The sequence below is a fragment of the Gossypium arboreum genome, chromosome 5, assembly GCF_025698485.1.
Source record: "Gossypium arboreum isolate Shixiya-1 chromosome 5, ASM2569848v2, whole genome shotgun sequence".
Lineage (NCBI taxonomy): Eukaryota > Viridiplantae > Streptophyta > Magnoliopsida > Malvales > Malvaceae > Gossypium > Gossypium arboreum.
This window is the reverse complement of record NC_069074.1, coordinates 17,431,540-17,446,592: the sequence shown is the minus strand read 5'-3', so window position 1 is coordinate 17,446,592 and position 15,053 is coordinate 17,431,540. Positions and strand designations below refer to the sequence as shown.

The window sequence follows — 15,053 nt, the reverse complement described above, 5'->3', positions numbered from 1 at the left end:
ATGGGAACTTAAATTGAAGTAGTTGCTCATATTTTGCGGTTGTAATGGGAAAAGAAGAAATGGATATGGAACAAAAAAGGTAGAGAAGGAAAGGATGAGAAGAGGGAATGAGATAAAAATGGAGGAAAGAACAGGAAGAAAAAGGAAGTCGGAGCAGATGCTACTTGGTTCGGAGCTACAGAAGAGATGGGTTAGAACTTAGAACTTGTGGGGAAGCTCGAAGCCGCAGCCCAAAACCCCAGTGGGTGTAGGTGCGGGCTGTGCGACGTGGCGTACTCTTGTACATGTATACGAGACGAAATAACCTTTGACGGGCTTGAATTGGGCCTAGTAAGAGTATTCTCAGGTGGGTTGGGTAAGCAGTTGAAATTTCAAAGTTTTAATTTAACCCAAAAGGTTTACTTGAATTCCAGTTTTAATCCCATCTCTCAATCGACCTCTCGTTCCTTCCTTTCAACTATCGATTGGCAAGAAAATCATAACTTTGACAACAACTTTAATTACGGCTCTGCTCTTTTTTGGTATATCTTGGACTCATGCTTAAATACCATTAAACATGACAACCGATAATTGGTAGGTAGAAGAGGGCATCCAAGCTATGAGCGTAAAGAAAACCCTTAGTGATATTTTTTATACTGTGTTCTATTATTGTTCAAACAAGAGAAAAAAAAAAGGTTCATTAGAATGAAAGTTGATAAACCGATTAAAAAGCTGCATTCAGAGAGCCTGCTTTAGGGTGACCAGTGACCCCCCACTTAAAAGTCTAGTTTCAGCTCATTAGGTATAGACGTTTAAGATATGTTTTTTCAACCAATCCATGTCTTTGCGACGGTTTGCTTGTTAGATATGGTATTGTTGTACGGTCGTTGTCAACTGATATTGTCAAATACATCCAACCTAACTCGTACAGAAAAAGGTATTGAGCCTTTCAGATAAGAGATCCATGCATGCATAAGATTTCAGATATTTTGACCTTTTTTTGGGGGAAGGGGGTTTCAAATCTTCACGGCCAAAAAGCCAAAAGTTTCTGTCTTTATACATTACATCTCATATGGTTCCCTAGTCAAGCAAGATAGCTGTCTCTCTCTTTCTCTCCCTCGCATTTATTTTTGAGTTTTTTTGTCCACACATAAATTCATATCGTCTTCAGTACTTGCATCTGGTGATGGTAATCTTAACCAACACATGGGAAATCTCAATACAATTCAAGCTGGAAAAGAGTACGTAAAATGGAACTTCTTATTTTTAAACAAAAGAGATTACTGATATATCCTTGCTTTGCAGAAGAAGATCAAATTACAAGAGAAAACTATCTCTGGGTTCTTTCAACAACCGAGCTCATGAAGGAATAAAGACAGTAGAGGCGGATAATCTTTGGGAATTCTTGAGAAATTCTGACCTTTACATTTGCATAGTGACTTGGAACATGAATGGACAGGTTGGAATCACATCGTGTATTCTTATGAATTAATGAAAGGAGAAAAAAAGCAACATATACGGTGCAAAATCAAATCAATAAGTGCAGATATTTCGACATTAATTACTATTTCATTAGTATATATACTATCCTCGTCTTTTAAGGTCTCATATGAAGATCTGGTGGAGCTGGTTGGTAGCAACCGGAGATTTGACCTACTTGTTGTCGGGTTGCAAGAGGTACCTCGAAACAATGTTGCGCGATTGCTGCAGGATGCTCTAGTTGAAACACACGAGTAAGCATATGCAAAATCTTTTGTTTTATTTTCATCGACACATCAATAAATAAACTGACATTTGAAGCTGCTGTATATGTATCAGCTTGTTAGGAAGGCAATCATGCAGTCTCTGCAACTGTATGTGTTCGGACCGAAGAAATCAGACTTGTTGATCAAAGGTTAGAGACTGTCATTTCCGGTGTTAGGTTCATTCATTTTTATATTGTTATACAAGATTAAGATAGATAAGATGTTAGATGAGGGTAATTGATATTCTTATTTCTGGAATCGGACATAATTTAGAACTGAAGGTGGATAAACATTCAATGGGAGGCTGCGGAGGAATGATGAGGAGAAAGAAAGGGGCCGTGGCAATCCGTATCAACTACAAAGGATTCAGGATGGTGTTTATTACTTGCCATCTCTCCGGTATTATTCCCTCTTTTATTCAATTATGGGCAACATTAGAACATAGAATTCCAGATCTATTTTACCACTCATGTTGATAGGGGTTGGTGGCTATGCTCCAACAGTATTTTCACGCTTGTTATGCTAGAGATATCATTTTATTACATTTATGGTTAATTGAGTTAGTGTCTATTATTATTCAAGTCTTAATTCAAATATAAATGTATCAAAGATAATTCTATTTAATTATGAAATCATAAAAATTCTTTATTTTTGAATATACAATTATTTTAATAGTATTTATTTCTTTTATAATTTTACAATTCTAAAAGATACATACACGGTGATAAACAATATGAAATTTAAACCCAAAAACCATCAACTTCATCTTCTCAACTTGATCCAAAAAACCTCCATCTTCTCAACCATACCATTCCATTTAAAACCGCATTTAATTTGTATATTAATTTTAATAAATTTATTACATAATTTTTCTATCCACAGCATATATATATACATATATAACATAATCTAGTATATAATATTATGAATAATTATGATAAATATAGGAAACTAACAAAATAAAAGGCACAAATAAGAACCATAATAGCACAATTAGAAGTGGTTATGGGTCGGTTCTAGGTATGATATTAACACATTTTATACTTATCCAAGTTTATTAAAAATATGGGCCTAAAATTTTGCCAAAACCAATTCATATTTATAAATAGTTAACCCAAACCCATTTTAAGCTCACTTGTATTCTTTTTTTAAATAAATAATATTTTTATGTTATTTTATTTATTAAAAGTTTCTATATAGTTATACTAACATATTTTAATGTTTATATTATAGTATTATTATAGATTTAATTTTATTTGTTATAAATTACATAATATATAAAAATAACATAATATAAAAACATTACAAATTAAAAATGGATCGAGCTCCAAAGGGTATCATTTTTTTGTCCAGACTTATTTTTCAAGCCTAATATTTTTGTCCGGATCCTCTCAAATTTCGGACAGACATTTGGACTTAAACAAATAATCCGATCTATGAGTAGGTACAATTACAATTATAATGAAACAAATGAAATGTGAAATACATCCAAATCCATTTACTTTGATTTAATGGAGCTTAGCTCCATTCATATAGATGGGCAATAAGATTGTTTCCAATAACATTAAAAATAATGGTAAAAGTTAAATTAAATTTTATAGGGTGAGATTAAAATTAATTATATGATATGTGCTTAAATTCAAATGTAATTATAATAGTGAGGTTGTAAATTAAATGACTAATAATGACACCAAATTAAATTATTATGTAAAATGAATAATTATATTTTACATATTTTTTATTAACATATCTATTATTTCATATAAATTTTCTAATAATCAAATTTACATATTTACTAAATTATATAAAGCTCAAAACTATATATTTTATATAATAAAAGCAACAAATTATTATATAATATTTTAAAATGTATTATATTAAATATTGAATATTAAAATATATTAAAATTAGTTTATGATAATAAGTTAATATGTATCAATTAGATTATTTTAAAAATAAAACTTATGTTTTTTAAATAATGAAACTTATAATATATTTGTTTTTTTATAATTAATAAATTTGTAGTTATTTTATAATACATGTAATTTTTAAAACCGATCGAAGGTTAAAGTGGGAAAGTATTCTCATTAGATTTTTTATTTTTATTTTTTAAAACTAGTGCTCCGGTGAAAAATCCAAGCACTGGTGTGGTGGAAATCTTTCCTCCACTGGATGAATCCAAAATCATTCAAAGAGATGATTGTGGTGCTTCAAAGAGAGCGTTAAGCTCCCTTTCGATCCCACTGAACCTCTAATACGTTGTGATTCTAAGAATATTTTGCCTTATCTTACCTCTAATCTCATCACAAGTTCATTTGTGAGGTTGTTTGATACGCTCTCTGTGGAGAGCATTAAATTTTGATTGAGGCTTAAGGCCTCTAGTAGGATAAACTCACCCCTAGTGGAAGAGCGATAATCTCCATTTTACCCTATTCCACCCTTTTAGTTATAATTATTATATTATTTTAACATAACTATAATTTTAATAATTATTTAATATTAAATCATTTTAATATATTTCATTGATGAATTTGAAGATAATATAATTTTAACTTAATAATTTTAATAAAATTTAAAATTAATATATAAATTATAATTATACTTTATTATTTAATACAAGTATGATTTTAATAAATTTCTTTACATAAACACGTAACTTTATGTTATTAATAATCATTTTATACTTTCATTCTATTATTATCATTGTATTTGAATTCAAATACATGTTGGGGATTAAATTCTAGGTTATTCAATTTATTACTATAATAATAAAATTAATTACTATCACTATTTTTAATTTCTTGGGATTTGATAAATTTTCGACTCTCCATACCCGATTTGTGATAGTAATTTAACATAGTAAAAACCCGTTTTAGGTCCAGAAAGATATCAAATTTTCATTCCAAGCCCTTAAATTTTGGGCCAGTAGTGATTCGATTCATACTATCCTCTAAGCAGCTCATGCTCGAAATGTAGAAGAAAGGAATTCAGAGTGCAGGCACATATCTCACTCTCTCTTCGCAAAGTATTGGAACCCTTATGCCCGGCCCGCCCAAATCACCATCTGGTTGGGAGATCTCAATTACAGGCTACAAGGCATCGATACACATCCAGCTAGAACCTTAATACAAAGAAACCTCCTCGGGTCTCTGCTCCATCTTGCCATTTTATTCTCAATCTATCTTTTCATCATAGCTCTTGCCTGAACTTCTCTGTTTTATTCCTTGAAGCTGCTTACAAGCAAAGACCAACTCCTTCAGGAGGCCCAGAGATGGCAGATTTTCAATGGATATTGTGAAGGAACACTTACATTCAAACCAACATATAAGTTCAATATAGGAAGTAGCAACTACGATACAAGTTACAAGGTAATATAAACTGAATAATGGTCTCTGTTAGATTCAATCTTTCAAAATGATAGATCATCTGCAATATTAAAATTTTGACAGTTCGAGTTCCGTCATGGACCGATCGAATCTTGTTCAAGATAGAAGATCCTGACGAAATCAGTGCAAGCTTGCACTGTTATGAACCAGTTGATGACATTTATAGTTCAGACCATAAGCCTGTGAGAGCCCACATTTGCTTCAAACTTAGCAAATAATAACCCACTACGAATTCCCTAGTGGGGTAAACAAAGGTAACACTGCCATAGCATAATGCAGTGCCAAGCTAATGGATATTAGATCCTTCAGAGAAAATGGATGAACCTGTAAGTTCCCTGCAGTATCATTTCATGTCAGCATGCAAGTTCCTGGCAAAACCAAATGATTCACCGCCCATAATTCACAATCGAAGAACGGTCAATTTAGATGATGAAGACTTGGATTATTTTATACTACGCGTTTATAAAAGCACACCAGCAATGTATATTGGGAAATTAAAGTTAGAAACCTAACAACATTTAGTCCACATGTGAGAAGTGGTCAACTACCGTACTAGATATCTAGAAGGCAGCTTAAACTTTTTCCATTCTTAGCTTAGATCCTTCCATTTGCCCTTTCTCATGCGGAGCATATGTTTTTTTGGACATTTCACAATTGTCTTACATGTAAACTTTAAACCCAAACCTAAAAAAACATTGTTAATGGTAATGGGAAATAGAGATTAGCTTATCAATAGTTTCAACCACGCCATCTTTGTTGACAATGATTTGTTATCAACCACTGCTTGAAACCTCAATCATTTTTTTATGGTGTTTAAATTCACTGGCCTAACTTGATTATCATAATCATTCGTTTTGAATATCATTTCCGTTCACTTGTTTTAAAATTTGGTGCGGTCAAAAATTTTTGAAGAACAAAGGCATGTGATATCATCAAGTTTATATGATCATTGCCCTTGGCATTACCCTTATAAGCTGACGTTCTTACTAGCTAATTTTGTATATTTTTGAAGCTATCATTGCATATTAATCAACAGAAATCACATGCTATTCCATTAATGATACAACCTGGGGAAAATATACTTTTTTTTAGTGAGTCATATAAAACTGTTAAGTATTTTCAGGGAAATAACTGTTTCTAAAATTTAACCAAGAAAAAAATAAGTGAGATTAATGACAGAAAGAGAAACACGATGAAAAGAAGTTGTTTCAGTATTGGAGTTTCGATCACTTTGGGAGTCTTTAGATATTCTTTGAGAGCTAGTGGGATTGGAATCTCTACCAAAGAGACTAATCCTTTTCGCACTTTTATGTTTTCTTTATTATTATCTATAAATGATCTCTGTCTCATTGAAATCCAAAAACAATGTGCACTCTTCCAAACTTTTTATCTGTTTTTGGTGCATTCACTTTAAACCCATGTTACAAATTCAGCATCATAAGCCACCCAAAGAAAGCTTGCTTCTTTTTTTGGGAGGTTTTTCGAGTGGAAGAATTAGAGGCACCCGCACCTTACATGTAAAAAATAAAGTTTCTAATCACTAGGATTAAAAAAATTAGGTGAAATACTCGATTGGGTTTGACGAATCTTCGTCAATCCATTGGGGGTTATGACAAAAACTCATCAAATTTGTACGCTTTGTGTGCATGTTTGACTTTGAATTTGCGTACACTTGAAGACACCTCTTTTCTTAAGCTTAGTTTTTTTTTTTTTTGTCAATATTTCTTAAGCTTAGTTCTCACCAATCACCGTGTTAAATGATGTATCGAATGACATGTCTTTCTTTTTCATTTGCTTTAGTTTTTCTTTGAGGGACTTGGGTGTGGTAAGATTCTTCTTTTTGGAGCCAAAGAAATAAAAAGGCCGTCACTGTTCTTCCCTGTCCTTTGCGTTTTTATACACAAAAGAGAAAGACCGAAAAAGATTTTTTTTTTTAAAGAAAAGAAAAGAGGAAAAGGGTCAGAGGGGAATAAATAGCTTTATAGGTCTGAAAATTTTGAAACTTTTTTTTGGTTAATCGTGAGATCTTATCTGATATAGGTCTCTTCTGCAGTCTTCATCCACCCTTTGCTGCTGGTCATTGATTTGTTTGAGGTGAGTCATTTCTCCACTTGTTTTGATTCTTCACTTTTTGTTCTTTAAATACCTGCAATTCCCTCGTTACATGTCCTGGATTTTGCGGTCATCCTAAGCTGGAAAGAATCTGTTTTTCTTTTTGGGCTCTCTCTCCTTATATGCAATTGGGTCTAGCGAGAAATTTGATGCGTTTTTTCACTCGTTTTTAGCTTAAACATTCTGGGGTTAAATAATGCCAGGTGGGTGATTTTGATTGCAATCATTGATCCTGGGTTGACTTGCATTGAAGACAAATGCAGCTGAATTGATGTAACTTTTTGTAGGCAATTGTTCGTTATGCATGAACCCCTGTTGTTTTTGTATTCTTCTGTTCTTGGCTGCTTTTAATCCACTTTGATCGTATTCCTTACTAATTCTTTTGGCTCAATAGTCAACACAATAGCGGTTACTAGCATTTCTCCAATTATATTTTTTTGCTTCTTTAATAATGTTTGATATTGGAATGCTGAATCTTCTGCCAAGTTTTGTTCATTTCTTCAATTAGAACTTAGAAGTAACCATTTTTTATCTCATCTATCTTAGCAAGAATTGTGTAACTTCATTTTGGCTTATATTTTATATTTACTGCATTAAAAAAAATTTATGCAGATCTTGCCGTATCTGTGTTTGAATGTATGTTCTATTTGCAGGTGGAAATCTTATTGATTATGAGCAGATAACATTCTGCATTATGAATTGGATTAAAAAAGTTTTTAAGGGGTGTGCCCATAAATCTTCAGAGGGACATTATCATGGACATTATGCCGAGGATCGTCAATTTTATGCACCTTCAGGCTCAGGGGTATTTACATCTGTTACTGTTTTCAGTTTCCCTTTCTATGTTCTCAACTATTTTTTATGATTTTATCCCGTCCTGTTTCCTGTAATGCCACTGGTGTGAAGCGCATAAAATCACTTAGTGGCTCTTGGCAAAGTTGCATAGTAAATATGCGGCCAATTAGATTGTAAAACAGTAGTTGCATCAAGGAATTGACCAATTGGATTATTTGAGTTACTTTAGTTATCACTTCTAATATATTTTCTGTTATAACTTTGTCTCAACCTTGGATGTAGGATGCTTGGAGGGAGCATGAGAATGAAGGGATAGATCGTGCTATTGCCCTATCTCTTCTCGAGGAAAGTCAGAAGGGGAGAAGGGTAAAAGGTGTGTCTTCCTGGTTTTTATGTCAATGTTCTTCTCAGTTGTACCGTATGGCATGAGCCACAAGTTCCCAATAAAATGTTTATCTTCTTTCCTACTTATTATCTAACATGTCATAATTCGAATTATTAAGTTTCTTAAATTATTGGATAGATGATAAATCTCAACTAGAGGATGATGAGCAACTTGCAAGAGCTATACAAGAAAGCTTGAATTTTGAACCTCCTCCACAATACGAAAATGTAAATACTTATCAACCTATGCCAGTCCATTTTCCGACGGGATACAGGTAAATAATATGCCATTAACTACTATAACTATTTCATACGAGCTCATTTAATAAGGTTTAAATATGAATTATTGCGCCTCTTAATTTATCTTTTGTCTTTCATTGGCATCAGTTATGCTGCATTTCATGCAAAGACATTTGCTAGCGTAGATTCCATATCATTTTGCTCCCTTGACGAACTTATTTATTTTTAGTAGGATTTGTGCGGGTTGCAATACCGAGATTGGTTGTGGAAGATTTCTAAATTGCCTCAGTGCATTTTGGCATCCAGAATGTTTCCGTTGCCATGCTTGCAATCTCCCAATTTCTGATTATGAGGTACAAATTTTGATGGCTACCAATGTTACCATATGTGGTTCCTTCACTAGATGTTTGATTGATGAATAAGCTAATTTAGATTTATGCTTTCTTCTGCAGTTCTCTATGTCTGGTAATTACCGTTTTCATAAATCTTGCTACAAGGAGCAGTACCATCCAAAATGCGATGTCTGCAACCACTTTGTAAGCTTTTTTTCTTGCATTGGTTTAATATTTGCTTTGTTATAAATTTGTATTGCTTTTAATTCATTCGATGCATGAATTTTTCAAGCCATGTGATTTGCTGCATATTTCAGTTCATTTATTATATATGTTGATAATGAACTTATGGTAATGCCAAATCACAAGTATGTTTTTTTAGTTTTTCTTACCTAATAATGAATTTCAAGTGCTAAATAAATCTGGTCACACAAATGCTTATCAATATCATGTAATATAGCCTCAATGAAGTGTAGTTTATGGTTGATATCCTCGGATATAGTTCCAAGTTTTAACGATTGGAAGTAGTAGAATGGGAATTACAAGAACTACAAAATACAGGAAACCTCTGTATGCATAGCATGTCCAAATCCTCTATCCTGTACTGTTTTTAAGTAGTATTGAAATAGAGAGGGAAAAAAAAAAGTGACTCTAATGCTCTTATGCGCTCACTCATCTCTTGACAGATTTCAACAAACCCTGCTGGTCTTATTGAATATAGGGCACATCCTTTTTGGATGCAAAAGTACTGCCCGTCTCATGAGCATGACGGTACTCCACGATGCTGTAGCTGCGAACGAATGGAGGTGAGTATGATGAAAACATGCACATCTTTTTAAGCGTATTTAAGTTTCCAAACCCTTCTACTATTTCTGAGAAGAAGAGAAAAAGCTTGACGCATTTGCTCATCATATGCAGCCACACGACACGGGATATGTTGCCCTTAATGATGGGCGGAAGCTCTGCCTAGAGTGTCTGGACTCTGCAGTTATGGATACTAAGCAATGCCAACCCCTTTATCTGGATATACAAGAATTTTATGAAAGCTTAGATATGAAAGTGGAGCAGCAAGTTCCCTTACTCCTGGTTGAAAGGCAAGCTTTGAATGATGCCAGAGAGGGAGAAAAGAATGTAAGGACAAAAATGCTGAAATAACGACATCAAAAGTATTTTCTAGGACTGTTCTTCTTAGCTATATAAGATGTTACTGCAGAATATCTGTTTTCAGTTGTGTCTGACTGCTATGGAAGCACTGTGAGCATGCTTCTAGAGATGTCATGGAAATTTCATGTTGAATGCTTGATGGGAATACTCACAAGAAGTTATTTGACTCTTCTTAATATGATTGCATTCTAAAAGCTTCATCTTGGGCAGGGCCATTATCATATGCCAGAGACTAGAGGACTCTGCCTTTCCGAGGAACAAACTGTCAGCACTGTAAGAATATATGGAATTCTACTTTGCTAATGTTTGATAACATCAAAATGTTCATTGTTCGTTTTTCTATTTCTCAATGTTTCTTACTATCTTCAACCTGAAATCATCAGATCCGAAGGCGACCAAGATTGGGGACAGGAAATCGTTCTACGGACATGATAACAGAGCCGTACAAATTAACTCGTCGATGTGATGTGACTGCAATTCTCATTCTTTATGGCCTGCCAAGGTATTGTTTTATTTGCCTTAATTGCTTTTGCATTTGAGTTTATTCTCATTCAGTCAATGGTGACTGAATTAAAGAATTATAGTCCTATAGCCTCTCCTTTATCTTTCTAATTTATCAAATCCTTCTTGCGCTTATACAAAGCGTGCATATCAGTAGGAGTTGATGCAAATTTTGATTGCTTTTAGTACTGCAACTTTAAGTAAGGTTGATGTATTTGATGCAAACATGAAAATCTTGAATATGCAGGTTATTGACTGGGTCAATCTTAGCCCATGAGATGATGCATGCATGGATGCGACTTCAAGGTGCATTCCATTTCCCGTCATAATAAGTAGTAAAAGGATATGCTATATTTCTCCATTTGTAGACACTAACAGTGAGACATGCTGTTTGTCTGTTAGGTTTCCGGACTCTTAGTCAGGATGTCGAGGAGGGTATTTGTCAGGTATTAGCACACATGTGGTTACTTACCCAGTTCGACTCTGCTTCAGACAGCAACGGTGCATGGACTTCGTCATCGTCTTCGAGCAGTAGATTAAAAAAGGGCAAAAGATCTCAACTCGAGAGGAAGCTTGGGGAGTTCTTCAAGCACCAAATCGAATCAGATGCTTCCCCTGTATATGGAGATGGTTTCAGAGCAGGCCATCAGGCAGTTTATAAATATGGTCTTAGAAATACCCTTGAACATATTCGGATGACAGGGAGGTTCCCTCATTGAAATCCCAAGCCCCAAATTCTCAAACACGTTTCCATTTTTTCGAAGAGATAAAGCTCGGCCTTTTCCTTTTAGAACCGAAGGCCCGAGCACATACGATCATTTTGATATCTCTAAAGTGTAGTTTTAGAAGCATTACCAATTTTCATTCCTTGTGGCTTTCAATGCTATTCTTCATTTTTTTATAATTAGTTATTTTTGTCTTTAGACCCACCTTGAGAACAAATTTATTTAATCAATTTCATTGTAAGGAAATTTCATTTCATGTAAATTGACAATGGCTCCTATTTACATATATCTGCTCGAATTTTGGACAGAACTGACACTACTTCCTCCATGCATGGTGTCTTTGTTGGTTCTTCTGTCAAGCAGGCTACACTTAATTGAGCCATCCGCAGGGCCAACTCTGTCCGGCTCTCACAGTTAAGCCTAGGATCAATGAAGGAATAGTTCTTAGCTTCTGCGTTATCTTTTTCCATGATGGAAACAACGGTTTTGGATAGCAGTATTTCTCTTCTATCTAGCGTAATGGTGGCATGTTTTCCGGTGATCAGTTCCAATAGCACAAGCCCAAAAGCAAAGACATCAATCTTGGAAGTAACCTGACCTGTCTGTGCAAACTCTGGTGCCAGATAACCTCTAGACCCTGTAACCCGAGTTCTAAAAGTGACACTGCTCGTTTCACTCGCCACTTCTCTTGCAAGGCTGAAGTTTGCAATTTTGGCCCTTAAACCACCGTTTAGCAGAATATTGCTGCTGTTGATGTCCCCATGTACATAGGCAGGTTTGGTGAAACTGTGAAGATAGTGAAGCCCATTAGCAACATCCAAAGCAATCTGAATCCTCCTCGTCCAGCATCCAATCTCGTCAGTGCTTTGATTGCAAAGCCAATCCCTTAGAGACCCTTTTTCCATATACTCAAAAAGAAGATAGAAAACTCCATGGTTTTCACATACACCTTGAAGCTTGATCAGATTGAAATGATTGATGTTCTTCAGCAATTGTACCACCTTGGATGCATTTTGTCTCATTATTTTAACAGCCAGGATCTTCCCATCAAAACTGCCGGAATAGACAGAACCATTGATTCTATACTTAGAACTGAAATTCCATGTAGCCTTCTTGATCTCCTTAAATGTAAACACTCTTAAACCTTGGTCGAATCTCGCAATTTCGATACGGAGGTCAGCTGGTAATACATAATTTGTACTTCTTTCATTGCCAATTTGAAGAACTCCATCCTCTTTCTTATTGAACTTAACAGCAGCGAACAAGATGATGATAAGAAGAAGCAAAAAGCAACCTGCTGCAACTCCAACTCCATACAATTTCTGCTTCGATCCATTGCTGCTTTTCGAGTATTCTTCAAACGGAAGAGGTGGATCAAGTGGCTGATCCTTGTGAATTATGGTTTGGGAGCTTGAAGGTGCTGTTGGCAGAGGAATTAGGATTGTTGTGAAAGGGTTAGTAAGTTGCAACTCTTCCAAACCATTTGCATCATCAATTCTGTTTTTGCTCACATTGAATCTATCACTTATATCTGCAATAGTATCCCCGAAGCTGAAAGAAAAAGTCAGTAGATACTTTGTTCCACTCTCGGTTTGATTACTCGTTGGACATGCACATCGAAGTGGAACTTTCAATTCAATTCCAGGAACCAATTTGTATTCACTTTGTGGATTAGCTCGTATAAGGGAACTGCATGTGGTTAATCCCTGGTATGCCTCAGTTCCTACAGTATAATACGTGCCATGGATGTTTGAGATGTTAAACGTGGTGTTTGCCTGATAATACCGGCCTAAACAAAAACAGCTTACAGGGATGATCACCTCTTTCCCGGTTGGGAACTTTGCATCCTCAGTTACATTATTGATGCTAGCAATCTCAGCCGGGTCCGAAGACATGAGAACCGAAATGCTGGGAACTGAGTTAAAAGGAGGTTGAGCGTTGTAGATAAGAAAGGCTTGGCAATTTCGATCTTGGCCATTGCAAGTGTAAAGAAATGCTGAAGAAGTGCCCGATTCATCATCAATGTTATCGCACTCCAAAGCTGAGTTCCCTGAGTAGTTTTGTTGAGCATTTATGTATACAATGAAAACATCAAGTATGAGGAAGCATAAAAGGAACAGATTCATGGTGAAGTTGCACATGGTTTGTTGGTTAGAGAAGGAACTTGAAGAATGCTTGCTAGTTGCTGCCTGCAGGGATTAATGCTGGAATAAAACGCGTTTTAAGGATCATAAAAAAATACAGATAAATCAGAGTTTGGTTGACTCAAATGGCAACGCCCTAAGAAAGCTACAAAGTTGTTTCTTTCCACTCTTTGAGGCTGCTTCATTAGTTTAATAATCATACTAGCAAAAGTACAAGAACTAGTCCTCATGTTATGTTAAAAAGAAACAAAACAAATTTCACATTTTCAAAGGATCCACTTAAATTAGTTTAGTGTCCCAAGTTGTAACTTAAAATATGCTGCTCCTGGACACACTCTTGTTAGCGGTATTCATACAATGTCAAAATATGATTGGATCCACAGTCCAGAACAAACCCGTGATTCCAGATAGCGTGTGGACTGGGACATGGGATTTGGATATCAAATCTTATTCATGTTTCAGTTATTAGATCTTATTTATGTTTCAGTATCATTGAAGCTTACAAGGACCATTACTTTTGCCTAATTTATGGGGCGTGTGGGGGCGGTGTTTATTTGTCGAGCCTAGTAGGAATTAGTCAAAATCTCTACTCCAATCAAACAACAAATATGCAAAACACAAATTTTGTTTGCGAGTTTAAGAACAGTTTCTGTACAAATTTTTAAAACTCTCATTATATCTTTAATTTTTAAAATAAATAAATTAAGCCCTTAAAACTTTTAAAAAAATTTATTAATCTGGTAAAAATTTTAATTAGATTTCTATTTTTTTTTTAAAAATCATTAAACTCTTAAAATGAATCTATTGTACTTGCTCAAACCATGCGAGAAAAAATGAAAGTGTGAAAATTCAGTCACTAGCCTTTGGTAAAATCCTTGTACAGGATTGAAACCTGTTAGAGGAAGCCGTGGCAAACCATGCAAAATTCATCCGAGTTTCCCGCTAGACAGAAACAAGACAAAAGATAACAACAAGGGTAAATTGCCAAAATAATCACTTTTATTTGTCTTAGGTTACATTTTAGTCATTTATGTTTGAAATGTTATATTTTAGTCACTTATGTTATCATTTTGTTACAAAATGGTCACTTTTTTTAAGTTATTTTTGCACTCAATTTTGACTGTAAATCATGCTTGGACTCTCCATTGAATCGATTCTTTGTTTTTCCATTTTGAATAAAGAAATCCAACCGATTGATGGAGTACTCAATTGGATTTTTACTGTTTTAATTCAACAAAGATGACTATGAAAATGGATAGTTTTTTCAATCAAAATAGAAACAAAAACTAAAAGAAGTAGGAGACCAAGGGTTTTTTTTTTCTAGTTCAAGGATTAATATGATGCATTTAGGGATTAGACTAGTTTTGATTATTTCGGGAAACCAAATTAACATTTTCCTTTAATTAATTTAGAAAATTCAATTAATTAAATTTATTTAATTAAAAAATTAATTAATTTACTTGATTGGATATCCACGTTGGCATTTAAAACTCATTTTAACTGCCACGTTGGACTACCGTTTGTGAGGTAACAGATTTTAACGGTA

General features: G+C 34.4%; 2 protein-coding genes and 1 pseudogene across 5 annotated transcripts; 2 read left to right on the top strand and 1 right to left on the bottom strand.

Moving 5' to 3' along the window:
• Positions 1 to 1,071: 1,071 nt before the first annotated feature.
• On the top strand, positions 1,072 to 4,970 carry LOC108484805 (type IV inositol polyphosphate 5-phosphatase 11-like; annotated as a pseudogene).
• A 1,275-nt stretch (positions 4,971 to 6,245) lies between these two features.
• LOC108484473 (protein DA1-like) lies at positions 6,246 to 11,625 on the top strand. Of its 4 annotated transcripts, XM_017788271.2 has the most exons (13): positions 6,246 to 6,935; positions 7,151 to 7,204; positions 7,876 to 8,027; positions 8,300 to 8,390; positions 8,541 to 8,676; positions 8,871 to 8,994; positions 9,094 to 9,177; positions 9,660 to 9,779; positions 9,892 to 10,104; positions 10,348 to 10,410; positions 10,521 to 10,639; positions 10,886 to 10,944; positions 11,041 to 11,625. In XM_017788271.2, exons 3-13 carry the CDS (start codon positions 7,917 to 7,919, stop codon positions 11,355 to 11,357), a joined length of 1,437 nt encoding a protein of 478 aa, XP_017643760.1. In that variant the 5' UTR covers positions 6,246 to 6,935; positions 7,151 to 7,204; positions 7,876 to 7,916; the 3' UTR covers positions 11,358 to 11,625. The 4 variants fall into 4 exon arrangements, with proteins under 4 accessions (XP_017643760.1, XP_017643757.1, XP_017643756.1 ...); XM_017788268.2 differs by lacking the exons at positions 6,246 to 6,935; positions 7,151 to 7,204 and adding an exon at positions 7,216 to 7,425 and having other exon boundaries at positions 8,874 to 8,994; XM_017788267.2 differs by lacking the exons at positions 6,246 to 6,935; positions 7,151 to 7,204 and adding an exon at positions 7,216 to 7,425.
• Positions 11,581 to 13,823, bottom strand: LOC108484806 (protein LYK5-like). The gene has a single exon (XM_017788703.2). The coding sequence runs from the start codon at positions 13,502 to 13,504 to the stop codon at positions 11,639 to 11,641; it is 1,866 nt and encodes a 621-aa protein (XP_017644192.1). The 5' UTR covers positions 13,505 to 13,823; the 3' UTR covers positions 11,581 to 11,638.
• Between the last annotated feature and the right edge of the window lie 1,230 nt (positions 13,824 to 15,053).